Here is a 21,247-nt window from a genome sequence, read left to right as displayed (position 1 = left end):
AAGTGATGTGACTGCAGTTGACGGCGGAATTACCACTTCAAATCCAGCATTTTCCCAATTTGACACCTTTTCACTGACTCGCTATATTAGCCAAAATGAGCTTGTGGCACCAGTCACCTCACACTTGGCGGCTATAGAATGTGGGGATTGCATATAGTAGTGTGTGTGTGTGTGTGTGTGTGCACATGCATATACGCACATACACACACTCTCACCCAGTTTCAGCAGCATGAATAAATGAGGTGAGCAGTGTGAGACGAGTCAAAGCGTTTTCATCTGCAGCCTTCACTCTTTCTTCCCCGTCGCCGCTCGCTGAATGTCAGTGTTGGACGCCGCGCTCCAGCCCTCCCATAGATAAGATAAGAACCACATGCTCTTCCCACCTCCTGGCAAGGGAGTCCCAGGCGGACCTGCTGACGCACGCACCCCGCAGCCCCCTCCGTCCCCTTTCCTGCCTCAGCCTCATGTTAGGAAAGTGAAAAGTAGTACCTTGGCAGCTCGCCCTTGACTCTCTGCCAGAAGGAGTGCGCTTCAAGAGAAGTGGTCTTTTCCCTTTTTCTCTCATGTGCATTTATTTATCTATGTGTTGCACAGGGGAAACATCTTGCTCACTGAGCATCAGCGCTGCCGGGGTCGGCCTCCGCTGTTGACATTGCTCCCCGACATCCTCTGACAGGAGCACCGAAGGCACCCGTTCACCTTCGCAGGGAATAGAGACCAGATGATTGATGGAGCCAGGGTGGGGTTGCTTGTTGTTATTAGCAGCGCTTTTAGTGCTTCTTTAATCAGCAGCAGCTTACCACGATAATTAAACGACTGCATTCCTTTGGGTAAAAAGCATGCATTCTGATTTGTGTGATGTTTTCACACACAATCATATGGAGAAACTCAGATTCTAAAATGGATCAAATGCCTCAAGTTGAATGGAAGTGGAAGGGAAAGTTGATCAACAGCTGAGGTGTGGTGGTGCATCAAACCAATGGGAATGAGTGCAGGTGTAAATCAGAAAGAAAGCTAGATGGTAAAATAAGGACAGTTTTACAGACATCCAGAGAGAAATGAGGCCTGGCTTCACAGGGGTTTCTTTTCTCCTATTCTCTGAAGGACCTTCCTATAAAGAGACGTGGTGTCAGAGAAACTCAAGACTTTTCCTCTCTTGTGCCATTGGTGAATCTAAAATTGCAACCAGGGATGGAGATGTTTGTAGCCCATTAACCCACGGCTAGTGTTTTTCTGCCAATGGCCAGACTTGAATCAAATAATATTTGCAAATATTTCTTAATATTTCTTTTAATCTACTTGGAGTAGCAGATGGGTGGGGCTTATACAGTCACTTGAAAGTATTTGAAAGTCTAGTGTACTTTAATTTGACAAACAACTTATTTGACGCTAGCGTCTCCTGATACAGTGAACCCCATCCATCTAGTTCTCCATGCAGGTTATAACAGACGCTAGAATTATTTGCAGAAATTTGCATTATCAGAAATGTTCAGTAATAGTGCTTGTTTCAATACTTAAAATTTGCTACCAATTCCAAAACCAAACTTTTTTTAAAGACCTTTCTTTATTCAACTAAAGCACATTTCATTATACAGTAGAGTAAATTACTTTCAGTTTACAACATTTCTACAAGCCATTTACTTTTCCGTATAAAATCAGACCATGACTAATTGATTTCCTTCATAAAAATGCCCATAAACTAAAAGAAAACTTGAGTTCTAACTCCAAGAATTTAAGCTTTTCAATGTTTTGACGCCTTAAAATCAGTATTAATCCCACAAATTGGTGCTGAACCAATAGATGTTGTTTTTTTATACCCAGCCCATGCTGTCTGTAAATGCATAGCCTGTCAAACTGGAGCGTGTTCATGCTGAAACTTGGATCTGAGGGAGCAGAGAGGGGAGACCCAGACAGACTGTGACTGGTTTGGCCTTCCCAAACCCAGGGTGTGGTGTGCTGTAGTCAAGATAAGTGTTATGCAACAATACCTCACTGCATGAACTCAGGCTCCAGCTTTTATACAGGAAGCCCATGGCTGAGTCAGGCGGAGAAAGCTCTGCCAACTTGGGCTTCAGCCTCTCGCACAACAAACTGCCTCCTGCCTATACATACTGCACATGTGGGTGACTTGTCAAACTCATTTAAGAGTAACCATAAACATGCAACTAAATGTTAATTATGACTTGCCACAGTTTTTGCACAGCCTATACAGACTGATGAATGTTGTAAACATGGGAAGTGCTAACTGCTCTCACATACTGCTGGAGAACCGGCTCAAGACCGTGAGATTTTATTATGTGACAAGAGCTAAAAGACGTATCTTTTCTAGTTCATCACATACCTCTTAGATGATGAGGAGAGATTTCTTTTAACTCTAGGATCATAAGAAAGACAATATCAGTAAATGTTAGACATGTCACCATTTGCAGTGCTCCATTCTTCTATTATATTTATGAGAATCAAATCAAAAGTACTTTCTCTTGTGTTTATCCTGATGACGCCATTGTCCTTAGTGCTGGCCCTAGAGGGAAGGAAAATTCTACTGAGGTTTGAAGGAAAGCCTCAGGTCAAGCCGTTGACCAAGCCGTTGCTTTTACCACAGTGTCCTGAGCCCCGTCTCTCCCTCCTGATTGAGTGAGCACATGTAGTTCCCCCTCGGGGTTAACCATTCGGGACCACAGCATGTGGGACAGTGTGTGTTACAGATCTGGCCGCACCTTTGATTAGCCGCCTTACTCGCAGGCCCAGGAGACTGACGCATATCCCACAGCTCTGAGTGTCACTGCGGTCACATTAGGCTGAGCTGTGGCTCTAAAGACTTCATGAAGAATCACAGGAAAAGGCTTTAAGGTCGACAGAGAGTAGCAGGAATGTCTGTAATGTTCTGGACAAAACACTATCCATCACCAGCATACTGGAATGGCGGCCATTGGGCCAAACCCATCTCGTCTTTGACGACGCATGGATTGTGTTTTTCCAGAGCTCTTTGTGACGGGGGTTAAAAACGATTTCATTTTCCATCCTTGTCACAAGTTTGTCAAATGTCCATCAGCCAAAAAATGAGTTACAACTTCAAATCTGTCCCTCTTCGATCGAAGGATTGAGCTAAGGCATCCTGTACCTGTAATTCATGAGAAGTTTTTTGACTAATATTGAGATGAGCAGGAAAACAGCAAAACATCTGGATGACTGGAGATGCTTCACCTAAATCTCAGGAATAAGTTATTGACCCAGATGTAAGGCACTGAGTTCAAGTGAAATAATGAAGTTGGCTTACAAATGTGTGTATTTTGTGACTTGAGGACATACTGTAGCCCTTGACTGTTGTTACACCCGACATCATGTGATCCATGTCATTTGATCCATTAACTCCAGGAACTTTGATGATAATACATGTGATTTTGCTTCTGATATTTGTGATACAGTACTAACATAAGCAAAAGATAACTGTGGTTAAAGTGTGAGGTTGAAGATGGGAAATGAATGAGGGAATGGGTGGGTGAAGCTACTGTTTTGATCTGAGAGGATACAAGGTTGAGCTAGGGGTCAGAAATGAATTGTGTCTGCTTCTAGATGGTCTTGCTTTGCTCTGTGGCCACTGATGCCACACAAAAACCCTTTTCACACATTATTGCGAGGGCTTGTACCATGCACCCTCAGACCACCTTGTGTCTTTGGTGTACTGCTCTGTATGGAGGTTTAAAAAAAAACATCAGCTCTATTGGAATCTCATTTTATCAACTATTAAATGACCATTGCAAATGATTACCACCGTTGTTTGATTTTGCCCCACAGATATAGGACCTATGACCTATTTTTGTTCATGTGCACACATATGATAGCTAAATAATTTTCAGAGCTAGTTGACACAAAACTTGTATTCATGAATTCATACAGTGCCCTTGTTTTTTTTTTTGCGGTGTCACTGATCACAGTGCCTTCTTTGTGTCTCAAATAGGACAAAGTCGTAAGGGTCTATCTTTTCCTGTGCTCCCATTTTATTACTCTCTGTGTGTCTTTGTGTCCCCTGTAGCTCCCCCGGCCCACCCCACTTTCTCTGATTTATTAAGCCGTATTCTGCTGCCTATGTGCGTCAGCGCTGGCCGGGAGTCTCGTGAGGCGTTCCGCTCCTGAGGAGCTGTGTCTCGTGTCTGGACAGCGTCAGACCGCAGCGCACCCCCCCCCCCCCCCCCCGCCCCCTGCCTCGGTTTTGCCTTATTTGCCTGCAACCTCAAGCCCGCTCAACCTACACACATTGAGCAGAAGATCATCTGGTTTATTCTGAGGGGGATAGGTCAAAGGTCACCGGTAGCCGGTCGTTGAGGAGTCAGCCTATTTCTCAGAGTCGGGATCAGTTCCACTTTGATTTTGTCAGCTCAAAAATGCGAATGTAAACTCAATTCAATAATGAAAAATACAGAAATCATTCCTCAGAAGTAAGTTTTAAAAACATTTTAATAGAAATACAATCAGTGGAAGTGGAAGTTGATGTTACACTGCTATCTCCTGCATCTGGTTTTATTTTATTGACTGGTGCAAGAGTGAAGTCGGTGCCACCCTCCACGTATTGGCTCTTAGTGATGTGTTGTTATCCACAACAGTCTGTAGCCCCTCACTACCCTGAAATCATATGGGATTTCAGACAGACACCCCACTTAGTACTATTTTCACGGTGTGTGTGTGTGTGTGTGTGTGTGTGTGTGTGTGTGTGTGTGTGTCTGAGGGCAGAACACATGCCTCCCAGCTGCATGTCCTCCTGTGATTCATACTTGAAGGGAGTCTACACAGATGCTGCCGATAACCAGACATCTCGTGAGAAAGTGGTTTAAAAACGATCGGGGCTGTCTGCAGGAGATGAGGCCGAGTACAACGGCCTTCTTTCTAGTGTTATCTGATAAGACATGCATTCACTGTGTAACATACCATAAAGAGTAAGCTCGACATGGCCATAGATTTTATTTTTGCAAGAATTTGACATTATTATTTCTGGTCATGTTGCACGCCAGTGAGAGAGTCACGGTCTCATGATGAACCGATGTCCCACGCCTGACTTGGGACAGATATCTGAGACCTTGTGTTAGAGACGCACTCCATTTGAGTGAATAGCCCAAACATGATAGTTTCCTGGTGTATCGCGAAGGCAGACGCCAGCGGGTGTATTAAAAACAACTTTCCCTCAACGATGGTCTGGCAAATGGCTTTTTTCCCTGACAACAAAGACAATAAACAGCAGCACTTAGCGAGCTCTCAAGAACCTAATTGCCTATTAAGCACAATCGAGTCCTCCTTTATCCTGCTGCCTCTGTTGGGGGCTCCTATCCCTGGAGACACAGCTTTACAGTAAACATTAGTGAGCTAGCCCGGCTAGCTGAACCGCAGCACTATTGCCACGCTCACCTCACAGTAAAGAAAAAGAGATGACCTAAGACTGTGTTTCTAGCCTGTGCGTTTGTTTGGGGCGACAGTCAGGAACACTGTGGGCCTTTGGCAGCGTGTTCTCACGCTGGGAGCCACTTTGGTTCCATGTGTTCTACTCTTCGGCTTCTGTTCCGTCTTTCTGATATTATAACATCTTGGGTTCAAATGTTTTGTTGTTGTTTTTATGCCGCGAACAAAGTTAACGCGTCAAGCGAACAAGTAAATTTAGTGTTTTCTGTTCTTGTGTTGCGCAGGTTTGACAGATGAGAAAGTGAAGGCCTACCTCTCGCTGCACCCGCAGATGCTGGATGACTTTGTGTTGGAGAGCGTGAGTGCAGAGACGTTGGACAGATGGCTGAAGAGGAAGACCAGCAGCAGGCCTGCAGGTATACCCACTCCCACACACACACACACATACGCTGACTCATGCACACACAGACAAACACACGCTGCATCTCGCTTGACATGCTGTAGACATTTCAGTATGTTGATAGGGAATGTATGGAGTCGCAATTTTTGAAATATTTTTGCTTTGGTTCAACATTGTCGCTTTTTAGCTCACATACATATGAGTTCTAGAGCAGTCAACCACAAATACTGGCTGCCCTGAATATCTGTAGCCATTTCAGTCGTTTGCTTTCATTACATTGAAAACCATGTAAATGGGGGGGGGGGGGGGGGGGGGGTGTAAGAAAGCTACGACCTTTCTTACACAAGACCATGGGTTAACCAGAGCCTTTGCGGCCCATTTCTTATCCCCGCCGCTTGCAGCACAAATCACTCATTTCACTCATCTTCATGTGTGTCTCCTTTAATCGTGAGAGTGTGCGACAGGCAGACAGAAGAGCGGGAGAGGGAGAGGGTCTGTCGGGTCTGTACGGGTCATTAGATGTGTTTGAGCGGGCCAAGCTAAGTCTGCGCCGCGCGCTCCACACAGCGGCCTGCTTCACAGACCAACCGCATCCATCAAGGGCCCACAGGGCTGGCGCTCAGCCCAGTTGAGCTGCTGACGTCAGAGGCGACCTCCAGGGACATGCAGCCGGCTGAAGGGGGCCCGGGGTGGGGTGGGGGGGGGTGCGGAGGGGGGGCTGACTCAGGGTGTGGGTGTGTTGGAGGGGGAAGCTGTTGGAGGATGGATTTGTCGCATTTTGGGAGCTGCTTTCTGCATGAGGTCTGCAGAGAGCAGTGTCCAGTCCCACCATGCAGAGATGATGCTTGCTCTCGGAAATAGTCTGTGTGCGTGTGTGTGTGTGTGTGTGTGTGTGTGTGTGTGTGTGCGTGTGTGTGTGTGTGTGTTCCTAGGTAGATAATCAAAGGTAGTTAATCAAACGTGCTGGCGCCAAGTAGGAACAAATAATTTCACTCATTCAGTTCAGAGAGAAAAAGGGCGGAGCGGACGAAGTCTGCGTAGCAAAATGCTGATTCACAGAACATTATCACGTAGCAAACCCAAGGCTCACAGTGAACAACAGCAGTAAGAGGTTCGAGGCTCTTTTGCCTCTGTGGTTTTCATCGCTTTTATCACATGACACACAGAACTCAATTCCAACTTAATACCAAGAACAGGCAAAGCTCTATTTTTCTCAGCTCTTAATTGATAACTAGATACAGTGTTCCCATGTTACCTAGAAGACTTGGAAATTGACTAAAGACTAGTTTTCCAACCATTGAAAACACTTTATCATGGAAAATCAAAAGTTCCCGGTACCACCACAAAATATGTTTTTCAGAAAATCCTCTCCACCCTCTGACATTTTTAAACTCTTTTTCACAAAAAAATTATTAAATATTTTTTGCATTGTAACTATAATTATATACGGCTACATCACTATACCTTAGCTTTTTTTCTGAAATGGTGCCGCTGTGTGCAATTTTCCTCAATGAGTGACTTTTGAGAGGAGTGTATCCTTGTATAACAACAATGTTCTGGAAATGTCCTGCGAAGGGATTTCCTGAAACGACTAGGAACCTTGAAATATCATGGTGCTCTTTACCATTTCTTAATGCCCTTGCATCATATCATTACCATCATCATTTTGCACACAGATGAACTGAGGGCTTTTAGCTTGGCCACTGATAAGATGTTGATTTGACATTGATTTGTGATTGAGCGCAAGTTATGGCAAATCATCTTTATTACATAGTCTACAGAAGAGATTGACAGGAGGATAGGAGGCACAGTAAGGATGATATGTGAGGCTGTGAGCCAAAGTCTAAACCACAAAGTCATAACTATATGGCAGGGTTGCACTACTAGAGTCCACTCTCCGTCTGGAGGCAGGTCTGCAGTCCAGCAGCCTGCTGCACCAGTTACAGTAAATGTAAGGTCAAATAGACTAGTGACTAGTTAAATTCCACTTAGTCTGAGGTTATGCATGGCTAAAATTTCACGGTTGTGCCGACTGAAATAGTTCCAACATGAACATAAGTTACAACTTAAAACTTGCTTGGTAACTTAGTAACTTGGTAAAAATAGCCACTGGCATCGTGCATCAATGTGATAGATGGAAAAACATGGTGGAGGACCAGAGGAACAAATACAGCGCGGTTTAGCAGCATGATACTGAACTGATAAAGAAGCAAATTACAATTTTAGCTATCTAACAATAATATATATTTTTTCCATGTAGTGATAGGGGGAATAGCATTAGGCCACATAGCTTTTATCCTGTTGACATCAGCGGTTAAACCACTTGACATCATTGCTGTTTTCTGTATTAGTTACACCTAGTTTTATATATACATTTATGTCTGTGGTTGTAGTGCGAATGGGAGACAAACTAGAAATTTATTCTAATAGGAAATAATATAATTCAAATGCAATCGCATCATATTTAGTCTGTCTTGAAAACTCCACTGGGCTTGATCTTGACTCAGACTCAGCTGAGGTGGTGTTAACCTGTCTGTTGAAATACTTTGGAAAATATAATTATCGAATAATAGTCAGCTCCTGGCTGGCTACTAGCTGGGTATCATCGGGCACTTGAGCAAGAGGCAACCAGACTCCAAGCCAGGCTCGGTGAAAACATGAGTAATCAGCCTGACAGCTCCCTCATTATGCCACATGTCTCTCCCGGGGTTGGTCCTTACGTCACATCAGCAATATCACTTTAAGTCCACTTCCTCTGTGAGACCACTGTGCACGGACACTTAGGCGCCGCTCTGCAGCCTCTCTTGGTCTCCTTCTCAATGACTGCATCCACTCAAATGACAAGCACTGTCTGATTACTTGTTCGTCACAGACAGAGTGGTCTGTGAGCTCTGATGAGAGCTGGAGTTGGTATATGAGGTGGCTAACTGGTGGCACCTTTCTCCCTTTTTTTTTTTTAAAGAGGCTGGACCTCTCCTCTATATGTCTGTAAAGATAAAGTAATTATTTTATTCTAAACATATATTTTAATGCCCATAATTCCAGTGAAATGTTAGAGATCAGCTTCAACTTGTATTCTTTGCTGTGAGCGGCCCGCACTAGATCAAAGGATACTGACATGAGTGCAGCAGCAGGACCCATCATCATGTGACCGTCACTGAGATGCGGACTGTTTCCTGGAAGCAATCCCTCCAGCCAGTCCCGTTCTCACTTATCATGTGATGGACAACATTGGATTACATAAGTGAGTTTGTCTGTACACACACGAGTGTGTTTGCAAAGGCTGTGCGACGAGAGTCTAAAATTGCAGAAATGGCATTCACATATGCAGACTTGTCACCGCTGAATCTGCTGTGTGCCGAAATTTGATTGTCAAATTCAAATTTTACTTTGAATTATTGTATACCAATTTTATTTTTGTATCAAGATGAGGCTTTAACTCAGTAGGCAGATAGCGCTCTGTCACAGAGCAGATCAGCAGCTGGAGAGTGTTATAGTAGCTAAACACTGTGTTGCAGATAGAGTCTTTTTTCCCCTCTGTATTGGGCTAACGAGGACCCCCAAGCCCCACTGACGTCAGTTGTCCCCCACGCCTCTCTTGACCACTGTCCCACTGGCAATGTTTACTTCACACCACACGCTGTCATGGGGTAATTAATAAATCCCAAACCCTCTGCCGGTCCCCTCCTGAGGCCCTTCACCGCTCATCTGTGCCCTCTGCAATGCACTCTCTCTCTCTCTCTCTCTCACATGCACACACACATACACACACACAAATGTATGCATAGTACTGTCTCTGTTGGCCAGACTGTCTGAGGCTTTGCGGCTCTGAAGACTCTGGTCATAAAAAGAGACAGAATTGTGGATAAAAGGCTGGAAAAAAATCTGCAATGTGCCATTACGCTACAACACAGGAAGAGATACAATGCTGTAATTTGAACAATGCAAAATGCTAAATGCTCCTCCCTTCGTGGAGGGAGAAGTATTTCCATGCCATCGTCCAGGCACTTATTCTTATGGAATATTTTTTAAGACAGAATATTTTAGTCAAATTTAGGTGAGATATGAAATATCTGTTAAAATATCTGTCAATAACCATATCAAGAATGTCCTGCAAGAAATACAGCTTAAATAAATCCCTTTTCAGAAAGTTCAGAAAGTATCTCTGAGAACATTACTTAGACTCAGTGCAGTGGTGAGCTACGAGGGAGAAGGGAGGGTGTCCCTGTCTGGCCGGGTCTCTGACCTTTCTGTCCCGGGCCGGGCAAAGACAAGAGTCCGCAGAGCCGGGCTGAACTGAGCCGAGCCGAGCCGGGCCGAGCCGGTAAGCAGCTGATGCTGTTTGTCAGCGGCGTTTTGGATGGCGGCCACAGGCGGACAAAGATGTGCTTGTGCGGCAGAAGCTCCTACCCCACCGCTGCGATAAGAGCGCTGTCTCACCTGCAGGGCGTGCCGTCAGGAGGGCAGGACCCGCCGCCATTTCACACCCTGGAAAACTCGAGAAGTGTTTTGACTCGGCTCGCGTTTACATTTGCATGCGTTGTCCGAAATGCGGCTAAACGGCGCAGCCTTTGATGATAAAATGATGTGCCGAACATCCTTTTTGGTTTTCAGAAGTAAAAAGTGGTAACTCTTTGTCCACTCAGAAGTATCGTCAGAATGATGGAAAAGGAATCTTTTTAGACTTTGTGATGACTGTCCTAACTTTTGCGAGAGGACTGGTGTGCTAGTAGTGAGGAGGGAACAGGCAGCGCGGCACAGAAGAAGACTGTTGGTTTTGGCAGCCGCACGTCCTCCATGGAGCGGGTCGATGCGGGACGATCACTAGGTCGACGCGTATTGACCGCTGAGTCACTGCCGGCCGGCCGTCCCGTGGGAGACTGTATCTGTGGCGGCAGATCAATAAAGCGCCCGTCAAGTATCGTGCACATCAGACCCAGCTGACTGAGGGCTTTTTCCATGGTGAAAGGCCTCGACCAGGGGGTTGCTGATATCTCCTGGGTGTTTCTTCCAATCATCTGTGTGTATCATCACACACAGCCAACCAGAGGCTTTTGTGCCGCGCATTCTGTGTGTGTATTCGGAGAAATTCTTGCAAAGAACAGGTAGATCCAGGCGGACACTTCCCTTTGTTGTCCCAGAATTCATCAGAAAGGCCACTTATCACACATCGCTCTTTTGAGACGGACTGTTTTAAGAGAAGCCTAGAAACTTGAATGGGGTGATGAAGTTACTGGAGGAGGCCTTTAATTGACTGATGTAATTTATGTTTGTTCAGCTTCTGCCGGGCTCAGGAGTTGCTAGACAGTTGTGTTTAGTGTTCACTGTTTAGTAACTTGGCAGTATATTCTCTAAGAACATGTTGGCCCTCTCCTCCTGTGTTTACTCAAAGCACAGTAGGCCCCCTGAAAATATGGGATGCCATTAGACCAGACTACTGGTCTCTGTCTCTGTGGTGATGGCTGACCAATGTGGAGTATGCTGATCACACACAAACACACACACACTCACACACACACATAGCCTTCCCTCTCACCCCCAGGGGGAGCTGTACCATTAGGGTCGATCCCTTGACACAAACCTGATGAAACAAAGATGTTATTGTTGCAAAATGCGGCCGACAGATTGTAACTCATTTTTGCCTGTTTGCAGAATTGCAAGGTACTTTTTGGGGCAGATGCTTAAAAAGAAAGAAGTGGAATATGTTTTTTATTACATAGGCCAGTGATGGTCCTGGCATTATTGGTGCCATACCACACGTCATGTCAAGATCATACCACATGCCGTTATATCATAAGTACATATAAATCAGCTTTAACCCCAGCCATAACCTTGCTTATCAGTCTGGGTCAAAACTTCACAATCTTATCTACGGACATGACATGAAAAAATAACAACCCATTGAATTCCCCCTGCAGCTGTGACGAAACCGCTGCTACCCACTTCTCTTGATTTTACAAGTCAAAAACGTTGCATAACCGAATAAAAACATTCACGATGACACATGCCTCTGTCTTTAGCTCGCTTCTCCTCTTGTTCTTTTCCCTCTTTCTAAACTGCGCACATGATGGCTTTGACCTTTTGGTGATGCTGTGAAAGCTGTATTGCAGTGTAATCACCCCCCCACCCCCCCTAAGTGTTACTCAACAAGGGGTCATGTCCCAAAACTGCATTTCAAATAATCCATCATGGGTAACCGCGTCGTTATAACATGCTATTTCTTTTTGCCAATCGGGCATTTTGCAGCTATACCACCTGTTAACCTGGGTACCAGTGTGTGTGTGTGTGTGTGTGTGTGCTTTGTTTGACTTTGGTTGTGTTGAACTCTCTGTCCCGACCTGACTCGCCATCAGGAGGCATTGTATTATATTAAATGATTCTACTGCAATAAGTAACAATCACCCAAAAAAGGAGCGACTGTTCGGTCTGATGGTGCGTATTTGTACAATGCGTATGAAGAATTTTCCACACGTTCCCACTCGACTCTTCGGTCCGAGCGTAGAGAATCTGGTATGATTTTGTCATTGTAGCAGAATCTGTAAAAAGAAACCCATCTAAAAATAGAAGGTGTATGTGTTATCCCTGTGGTGTTGCACAGTTCAGTCAATATTACAGTCGGTGTCATCAAGAAAGAGGCCGGAGCTGCTCTAATGTCGATGAGTGAGAGCTTGACTTTGTGGACTCGGGACTTATAGCATGTTGGTTTGAGATTTTTACATCTAATTGAATGTTATTTCCATTCTGAACCAGAAAATATACCCATATCCCTTCAAAATCACCCTGGCTGCTATCAGAGTGTTCACAGAGTTGGAGCAGATATCAAAAGCGGAGTCACATGCAGCACTAGAGCTCTTGGCTAGACCGAACCGTCCGAGTTCATAAGAATAACAAATGAGAATTGTTAATGCGAGCGCGGGTTTTCCCCTTAATATTTCTATACAATCCATGTATAGAATTTGCGGTATGGTGAGGCTGTTTTCCCTCACTTCTCACTTGAATTCTCTAACAATCAAGATGAATGTATTACAGTGTCATGGGGGCGCCACCCCTTTTATTCCCCCTGAAGTTGCCCCCTGGCTCTGCATAACAAATGCCTATAGACAGAACACTTTGTAACAAACAACTTGACATTTTGAAAGTGTTCTTCATAAGGGTTTCATGTCTTCACATTTAGGGGGGTTTGGAGTTTTTTGAAGTGTAGCTCCATGTCCCCTGATTGACGTCATGCCTGGCCGGGGGTTCACTCTAAAATAGCTCTCAGGGCTAAGTTAGGAAACTCATAGCATACTGGAGGAATGTTTAAAGCAACAAACAACGTAGCTGGCTTTATTTTCTTTCTTCACATGTACAAAGAGGTTCATTTCAAAAGAGGACCAGCTCGAGAGTCAGCATTTCAGGAGACTTTCTTTTTTTTTTTTTTTTTTTTTTTTAATCTGCAGGGCTTTTCGCATGGTTTGATCACATGAAAAGATATCAAAGGGATCTGAGCAGTTACTGTTCTCGCGTGCTATTGGCCCATGTTGTAATGAAGACTGCTTAAGAAAGTACTGTGTGACTGGTTTTTATTTTCATCCCACGTCGCACTCCCAGACCCCACTCCCAGACTTTAAGTCCAGGAACTGTTTTGATTGGCCGAGGCTATCATTATTATCACATACTTCAATGTCTGCGTCCAAAGACAATAGTCATATGTCTACTGTCTCTCCAACAGCCTGAAATCACACCAGGAATTTGCACTTGAGGCCACAAAATTCTACACATGTCAAGTTAAATTAATACCTCTCTTAATTCTGTTGTACAAAGAACATAATTTAAGCAAATGTCGCCCGGTATCAAAAGTAGACAACATATTCATCCATCATTTCCGCACAAGTGTATTAAATTGCTTCAATTTACTCACTTACTGTGCATGCTTGCATTTTTTTTTTACATTATTGTGCATTTAGCATGGTTTTGTACCTGACTGCTGTTGTGAGCACAGCATATGGTTTTGCTTACTGTCTGCTTGTGTTGGTGTGCCTTCGTAATCCATCGGTGCACACTATCCACTGCGAAATATCCAGCCGACCCCCTCTCCTCCAAACAGCCAAGCCAGGTTTCTGTGTAGCTCACCCTTCTTGCTCTTTTTACTTTTTTCATGCAAGGAAAGTTGACTGAGCATGTACGTTCTTTTCCAGCAACGCCCTGCTTCACATTCACACAGTTACACAGATTTACTCGTGGGAGCATCCCAGTACAGCCGCAGTCTTCTGCTCGTTGGCCATACAGTTGCGGGTTAAGTACTTTGCTCAAGGGCACATTGGCAGTAGTTGTTATGGGAAGGGAGAGAGTTTCTCATTCAGTTTCCCCTCCCAGATTTTAACAGCCAGGCCAGGATTCGATCAGCTGTTTTTCTAACTACCACAACAGTAGTTTAACAGCACAAGCAATGATTACATCAATCCTATGTATTGGCAAATGCTTATTAAGGTATCCGCTTGTTTGGAGCATTATTAAATCCTCTGGAAGAGTGAAAACATGACATTTTTTTTATTCTGAAAAACTCTAAATCAGCAAGCTGTTCTAGTCTTCAGCCAGTAATCACAGATTCTTCACTACTGAAACCAACTACTGAAAAAGATGTGGCACTGCAAAGACGATCACTTCACACACACTACCTGGTTGCTCTTGCCTCACCCACCTGCCAAGACTGTCAGACTCTTTTTGAATAGAATCCAACTTTGTCGTAGTTTATTGTTAACAGTGTCATTTTTCTTTTTTACAGATGACACATCAGCTAAAGACGTCAGCAGGGTAAGTTTTTGCTTCACTGTTTGTGTGTGCAAACATAACTATGTGAATGTGTGTATTACAAGGGATATGAGTCCTGACTGTGCTCGTTCTTGCAGTGTCAATATTACATTACATCCTTAACTTTCCCCGCTAATTCCCGAAGCTAGCATCAGTGCCTCTCATTAAGTTCATACCCAGGAATGGACTCTGAATGAACTTTGAATAGAGTTCAACTCCGTCCTTGAATAACTGCAAAAATGTCCCGGTGAACTTGATTAAGATGCAGATTAACTACACACTTTGACAACAGTTTCCCTTGTCCTTGTGCTTAGCTTCTTGAGAACGCCGTCCTTCTGACTTTGTCTTTCAGGCTTGAAAATATTAGAAAGCATAAATTACTTTGCAAAGTTATAACCGCTCCTACTTTGGTGAGATGCAGCACAGTAATGAAGCTTGTGATTTTAACATTGGAGTTGGCCCAAAAAGGTCAGGCTGCATGAGACTCAGGGCAGCAGCAAATGAGCAGTCAGTGTGAAACGGTATAAATGCGTTGCTGCTACACCCAACACATGTGAGAGAGTTGGCAGGACGTTCATGGGAAAGGGTAGATCCTTTATGCTCCACATGTGTTCACACTTGTGTCGTCCTGACACCATTGTGAGGCTGCTGCCCCTGGGAGACAGGGTGTCAGCACCCAAAGGAGGGCTGGGTAGAGGGGACTAACACACACAGAGAAAGAGAGAAAGAGAAAGGAGGTCCACTCGACCCCTCAGTGCGTCATCCATATGTCTGCGCAAACAGGATGTGGGAGGATAGAGGGCGTCCCGCGGGGGAGGCTTTCTAGTGCGCCACTCTCCCTGCCGTCCTGTCCTGACCCTCTCTGCAGGCACAGAAATAGACGGCTCTCTGGCCCCGTACGCGGCAGGAGGCCTGCCTCTTACATAACCACACTTTTAAGCTGAGGCTGAGCAGCGAGGCTTGCCAGGGCTCTAATCAGAGCTGTGGGGCTCGGACGGCCTCCTCCTGGGACTGCGGGGGGATCCCTGGGCTTGAATGCAGCAGTGGAGGGGGGTGTAGGGGTGGGGCGGAGGGTAGCGTGGTGATGAATGGTCTCTGTCTTTGTGAATGGCAGGGAGATAAGCCCCATTCATTAAAAAAAAACAGGGGGGAAAATATTTGATTTAAGAATTTTGCGTTTGTGGTTATGTGATAGTTGATGCAGTAACACTAGAATGGGTGTAGTGCAGAATACACAGTACAGTTTCTGTCAGCTGTTTTACTGCCATGTCACCTGTTTAATTTTTAATATGTTTATGCGAGGCTGTGGAGTTGCATTGTATGTGTGTGTCTTGCGTCCAGCAGTACCAGGACACAAATATGCAGGGTGTGGTGTACGAACTCAACAGCTACATGGAGCAGCGCCTGGACACTGGAGGAGACAACAAGCTGCTGCTCTATGAGTTGTGCAACATCATCAAAACAGGTAGATGGAAGTAGAGACGGATCCAGCCAGCTGAAACTCACATTAACAGCCTTGATTTTTTTGGGGAAAAAATCCCTCTTAATTATGACAAATGTTTGTTAATAACATCTCCTTATTAGACTGGGGTCAAATAGTATTTGCAATAAAAATAATTATTAAACTTCAAGTACCAGATGGGCAGTGTTTGCTGCATGGAACAACACAATGAGTTCCAGAAAGTTTAGTCTATTGAAAGTCAATTTAGCATACTTTTCTGACATTTAGTACTTTTCTATTGATAAACAACGTAGCTGAAACTTTCTGAATTGTCCTGATGTAGTAAACCCCACCCATCTGGTGCTCCAAGTACAATAAAAAAAGCGCTAAGAATTATTTGCAAATACTATTCGACCCAGGTCTTCCTCCCATTCAGCTAGGCCAAACAAAGCCACAGGAGTCATTCAGTTCTGGATCATCTATGTATTCAATGTCTCTCTGTGGCTCTCTCTGCTGTCGTCACATTGTATGATATCATGACCCATATATCAAAATCAAATGGGATAGGAGAGGAGGACTGGGAATGAGACTAACTGGATGGGAGCGAGAGGCCTCGGTCACCATGCCCTTGTTGTTATGTGGAGCGCTGTTATTAGATTGTTATTGGACTGTTATTGGACTGTTCTCTCCTTTTCTCACTTCTGCTCTCAAGTTTTCCTGTCATTTTCCCTCTCTCACTCACTGGTTTGCACAATTCTGCATGAGAGAACATAACTTGCACACACTGACAACAAATGTCAATTGTTTTTGGACTGTGTCACTGCATTGCATTACACTCATGTGACCCATGTGTCTCTCAATTCGACAGCAACGAAAGCTGATGGATTTGCACTTTACTTCTTGGGAGAATGCAACAATGTGAGTGCAGAACACATTTTCTGAACACATTTTCCACACTGTTGCAGTTATAATGCCTATTTGTTTTACATTTCTCTCTTGATTTTTTTTTATCTTCATCGCTCTCCCTCTCTGTTCTTCTCTGCTCTTCTCTATAGAGTTTATGTTTGTTCACTCCAACGGGGGCCAAGGATGGCCCTCCAAGCCTCATCCCCTCTGGCCCCATTGCATTTGGGACTACCATTGCCGCTCATGTTGCCAAGACTCGCAAAACACTGCTAGTAGAGGACATCATGGGGGTAAGGCTCATAAAACTGTTTCCTCACAACCTGTACTGAATTACCCATCATAGAAATCACACTTTTTACTGCACACCTAAGCTGTGCTGTTGCTCCATTACAGACAGATTTCCTATTTTGTTCTCATTTTAGCTGTCCAAACATACAGTAAGGAATGGCTTGGCAAGCAGCTATTTGAGAGCTGTGAGTTTAGTTATACAGCACAATATGCCTGTTTAGTTCTGCATCCTGTTTGCAGTGTGCTACACTTCATCATTTACACTGCAGTGCCTGCTGCAGGTCTAATGCAGGACAGATGCATGATGGGGGACTTCTACAACTAGCTGCCACTGTTACACATTCACACCTCACACTCTGAATAGAAAGAGATGTATGCCCTGCTACAGATCTGTCTAACTCTTTGTCATCCATATCAGTTGATGTAACCAGCTGGAGTGCCCCCCCCCCCCCCCCCCCTGTTCAAAGCCCTGTGCAGTAGGACTGATGCTGAACTTCCCTGATCCTGTGTGTTGCAGGACGAGCGCTTCCCCGACGGCACAGGGCAGGACTCAGGGATCCATGTTCACTCTGTCCTGTGCCTCCCCATCCTCACTGCCATCGGGGACCTCATTGCCATCCTGGAGCTGCATCGGCACTGGGACAAGGAGCCCTTCAACCTCAGCCACCAGGAGGTCAGTCTGACCCAGACAAAACACAGCAAGAATGGGAGGCTGGAGCAAGGCTCACAGAACTGCATTTAGCCTGGTATTCACCTTAATCTGGATCTGTTTCAGATCTCTATAGCCTTGTGGGGTTCAGTTGGTTGTGAAAAATACATAATAGCAGTGTGTTGTTGTCCCCGAGGGTAGGTGCTAATGAGACGAGAATAATGGCTGCGCACTGAGGGAGAAAATATTAGATATTAGATATGTACATAGGAATCAGACTTGGAAGGATTCGTTTTATTAGAAAGTTAAAATAGAAGTAGCTCATGCAAGTGCAGGGAAAAACAGAAGTACATGGTGAAATCATGGAGCATAGCCTTTGAGGATAAAAACCACACTTTCACTGTGACCCTCTTACATACGAGACAGGGTAAAAGACTGGACAATACACTCAGAACACAAAATTTGAATGCGTTTTTATTTACTTTCCACTAGCCATCTCTTTACAGCCGATTTAAAATTATATATGGATTCCCTGCTTTTATGTGGAATAGGAAGAGTATTCCAGCCAGTAGTACCAGTACAGGTTTTCCCCAGAGAGTGTCTGAAGCTGTAGACTCTCATTGGTTCCTCATATTCATTTGTGATTATGAGACTCCCTGACAAGCGCAAATAACAATTGAAATAACTTGGAGCCGAACAGATAATTATGTTGAATTGTACAAAATAGGAAATGTGACAAGAACATATTGAACTTGGAAAATGTGTGATAATTTGTGTTTATTATGATTTTTTCCTCTAAATCCAATGTGTATGAGCTAAGCTTCTCTTTCTATTTTCAGGTTGCAACAGCTAATTTAGCATGGGCATCAGTTGCCATTCATCAAGTACAGGTGAGTATAGATGTTTTCCTGATCTAATTGAGACATTTAGAACAATGACAAACAAAATAAGGAAATGGTTTGGGGTGGATGTGGGTAATGCAGAGCATGGCAGATATAAAACACCACTGAGGACAAGCTGAAGCCTACTTGTCCCACTTATTATGTTCTTGGGTGACTTTGTTTGTTCTGGTTCTGCGTTGGTGTTTTTGATGGGGGAAATCCACTGTGTACAGGAACTGGGTTGTCAGTGGGACCAGTCTAATCAACCAAGCCATAGATTTAACAGCTCCCCGAGGACGTCATTATGACCCAACGCTGTTTTGACACGAACAGATAGCACAACACCTCAGAGAAGCCGTGTCCCACTGCAGCGCAGGCCACCATGGGCCTGTGTGCCTGGGTGAGCGGTACAGCGCTGCAGCATGCTGTACTCCTGGGCTAGCTGCTCGCTGCAAAACACTCTCTGTTGTTACCGAAACTCATGAAAATGGCCCACAGCCAAATGTGCAGACTGCAAGTTGGTTCATTTACAGTGCATGCGGGATGCAATAAGGCGTTGCGGTGTTTTATGGGAATTGTGTAATACCGCTGTGTGCCGGGTCGTGACCTACTTTTCTGTGTTCCTAGGTGTGCAGAGGCCTCGCCAAACAGACTGAGCTCAACGACTTCCTACTAGATGTGTCAAAGTAAGGACAGCTGTCAGTTTGTACTATAGAACTAAATTAAGGATGATCAAGAGGCAAAACCTTGGAAAAGATTATATTCATAGTGAATGCACAACTTATTATTATGGTCTGACTATCAGTCTAAGATTTAAAGTCTACTTTAAGTCAGTATCTCTTTTCATGTTAGGTCAATGGTTAAATCAAGCTTGTTGGTTACACAGTAGAAGAAACTAGTGCAGTTTTGGCAACTTAGCTTCCATGTCTTGAATGTGAACCTCATCAGAGCTTCCCATTTGTCAAACATCTCAATGCACCATTTCTTCTTTTCGCACAGAACATACTTTGACAACATTGTGGCAATAGATTCTCTACTTGAACATATTATGGTGAGTGTGATTTCTGCAAGTGTGTGTTCTTTCACATGGTCTTCAAGGCTACTTGTCGGGAGTGTGTGTTAGGTCATTTGTGTCGAGCAGAGCAGTCAGCAGTGCTGCTGTAGTATAGATACACACAGGCCGTCCCAGTACTTAAGGAGGTAAATTGGGCATGGATGACATCATGACAGGCTAGAAAATACAAAATAAATGTTTAGCTTCAGCTGTCAAAAATGATCAAAAAAAATATAGCATCACAAGTTGTTTAACTTGCAGTTGTTTACCTTGCAATGTTTTTTCTGGTTTGCAAGACTAATACAAATGTGATTTGGATTGGAATCTTATCAGTGGAGTACAAATGTGTAACTCACTATTTTTTTTTTCCTGTTTATTTTTTTTTCTCATTGAAACCCACCTCTCTGTTTGTATGTATACCTTGTGTTGCCTTGTGACTGTGGTGTCATCTCAGGTCATTCAACTCATGTGGTTCAAATGCTTACATGAACTGCAATGACCCGTAGTTATGCTGTATGTGTTACAGTTCTCCATCTAAAAACAACTATATTGGAGCGATGTATCTGAGCTTATTAAGTTGTAGGTCCAAGACATAACTGGCCTGTCATAACTGTTTTTTTTCAAACCTTTAATGTTGCTAATAAGACATTGTCCCTGGTTCTGTGTTGCAGATATATGCAAAAAACCTGGTGAATGCGGACAGATGTGCACTCTTCCAGGTAGATCACAATAACAAAGAACTGTACTCTGACCTGTTCGATATTGGGGAGGAGAACGAAGGCAAACCTGTCTTTAGGAAAACCAAAGAAATTAGGTGTGTGAGATTTCCCCTTTTCTCCTACAGTATGCTTAACTGTGCATGCTCATTCAAGTTCTATAGTGTCTGTATTCTTTGAAATATTTATTTGGTTAAACAGATGTACGGTGCAGTGTTGCGGTGTAGCGCACTGCAATAACATTTCCCCAGTAGCGGATGTACAGAGCTGTGAGTGACTGTACGATGACTGAGAAGCCATGACATGAGCAGTCCACAAACCTAACTCTCATCTCTCCTCTCCTCTCCTTTCCTTTCCTCTCCTCTCTTCTCCTCTCCTCCTCTTTCCCTGTAGGTTTTCTATAGACAAGGGAATAGCAGGCCAAGTGGCTCGGACGGGGGAAGTCTTAAATATCCCAGATGCCTATGCAGACCCACGGTTCAACCGGTAAAATCCAACAGGCTCCTCAGAAAGCCATCCTCACTGATCTGTTCCATTGCTTTTGATTATCTCTAATCTAATTAAACTTAGTCGGATAATAGTTGTGCCATGACTTATCTCTTCGGATATGTGTGGACAATCCGCTTCAGTTTGCTTTATTTTCCCACTGTGTTTAGGATATAACCAGTGCAGTCATACTCCTATTCATTAAAGAGGCTGTCTAGATTTCAGTGTAATCCTAAATAAGATGATTA

General features: G+C 44.2%; 1 protein-coding gene across 1 annotated transcript in view; it reads left to right on the top strand.

Annotated features, from left to right (window-relative positions):
- pde10a (phosphodiesterase 10A) overlaps nt 1–21,247 on the top strand; it is a 37,063-nt gene that overhangs the window by 3,893 nt on the left and 11,923 nt on the right. The window contains exons 2-12 of the mRNA XM_071898018.2: nt 5,673–5,804; nt 14,553–14,581; nt 15,923–16,043; nt 16,888–16,937; nt 17,075–17,215; nt 17,731–17,886; nt 18,702–18,752; nt 19,371–19,429; nt 19,743–19,794; nt 20,469–20,611; nt 20,907–20,999. Of these exons, the coding sequence (XP_071754119.1) occupies nt 5,673–5,804; nt 14,553–14,581; nt 15,923–16,043; nt 16,888–16,937; nt 17,075–17,215; nt 17,731–17,886; nt 18,702–18,752; nt 19,371–19,429; nt 19,743–19,794; nt 20,469–20,611; nt 20,907–20,999 (1,027 nt within the window). The remainder of the gene's footprint in view (nt 1–5,672; nt 5,805–14,552; nt 14,582–15,922; nt 16,044–16,887; nt 16,938–17,074; nt 17,216–17,730; nt 17,887–18,701; nt 18,753–19,370; nt 19,430–19,742; nt 19,795–20,468; nt 20,612–20,906; nt 21,000–21,247) is intronic.

Source organism: Centroberyx gerrardi, chromosome 15 (genome assembly GCF_048128805.1).
Source record: "Centroberyx gerrardi isolate f3 chromosome 15, fCenGer3.hap1.cur.20231027, whole genome shotgun sequence".
Classification (NCBI taxonomy): Eukaryota; Metazoa; Chordata; class Actinopteri; order Beryciformes; family Berycidae; genus Centroberyx; species Centroberyx gerrardi.
Note: the sequence above shows the minus strand (reverse complement) of the source record. Positions and strands in the feature narration are given on the sequence as shown.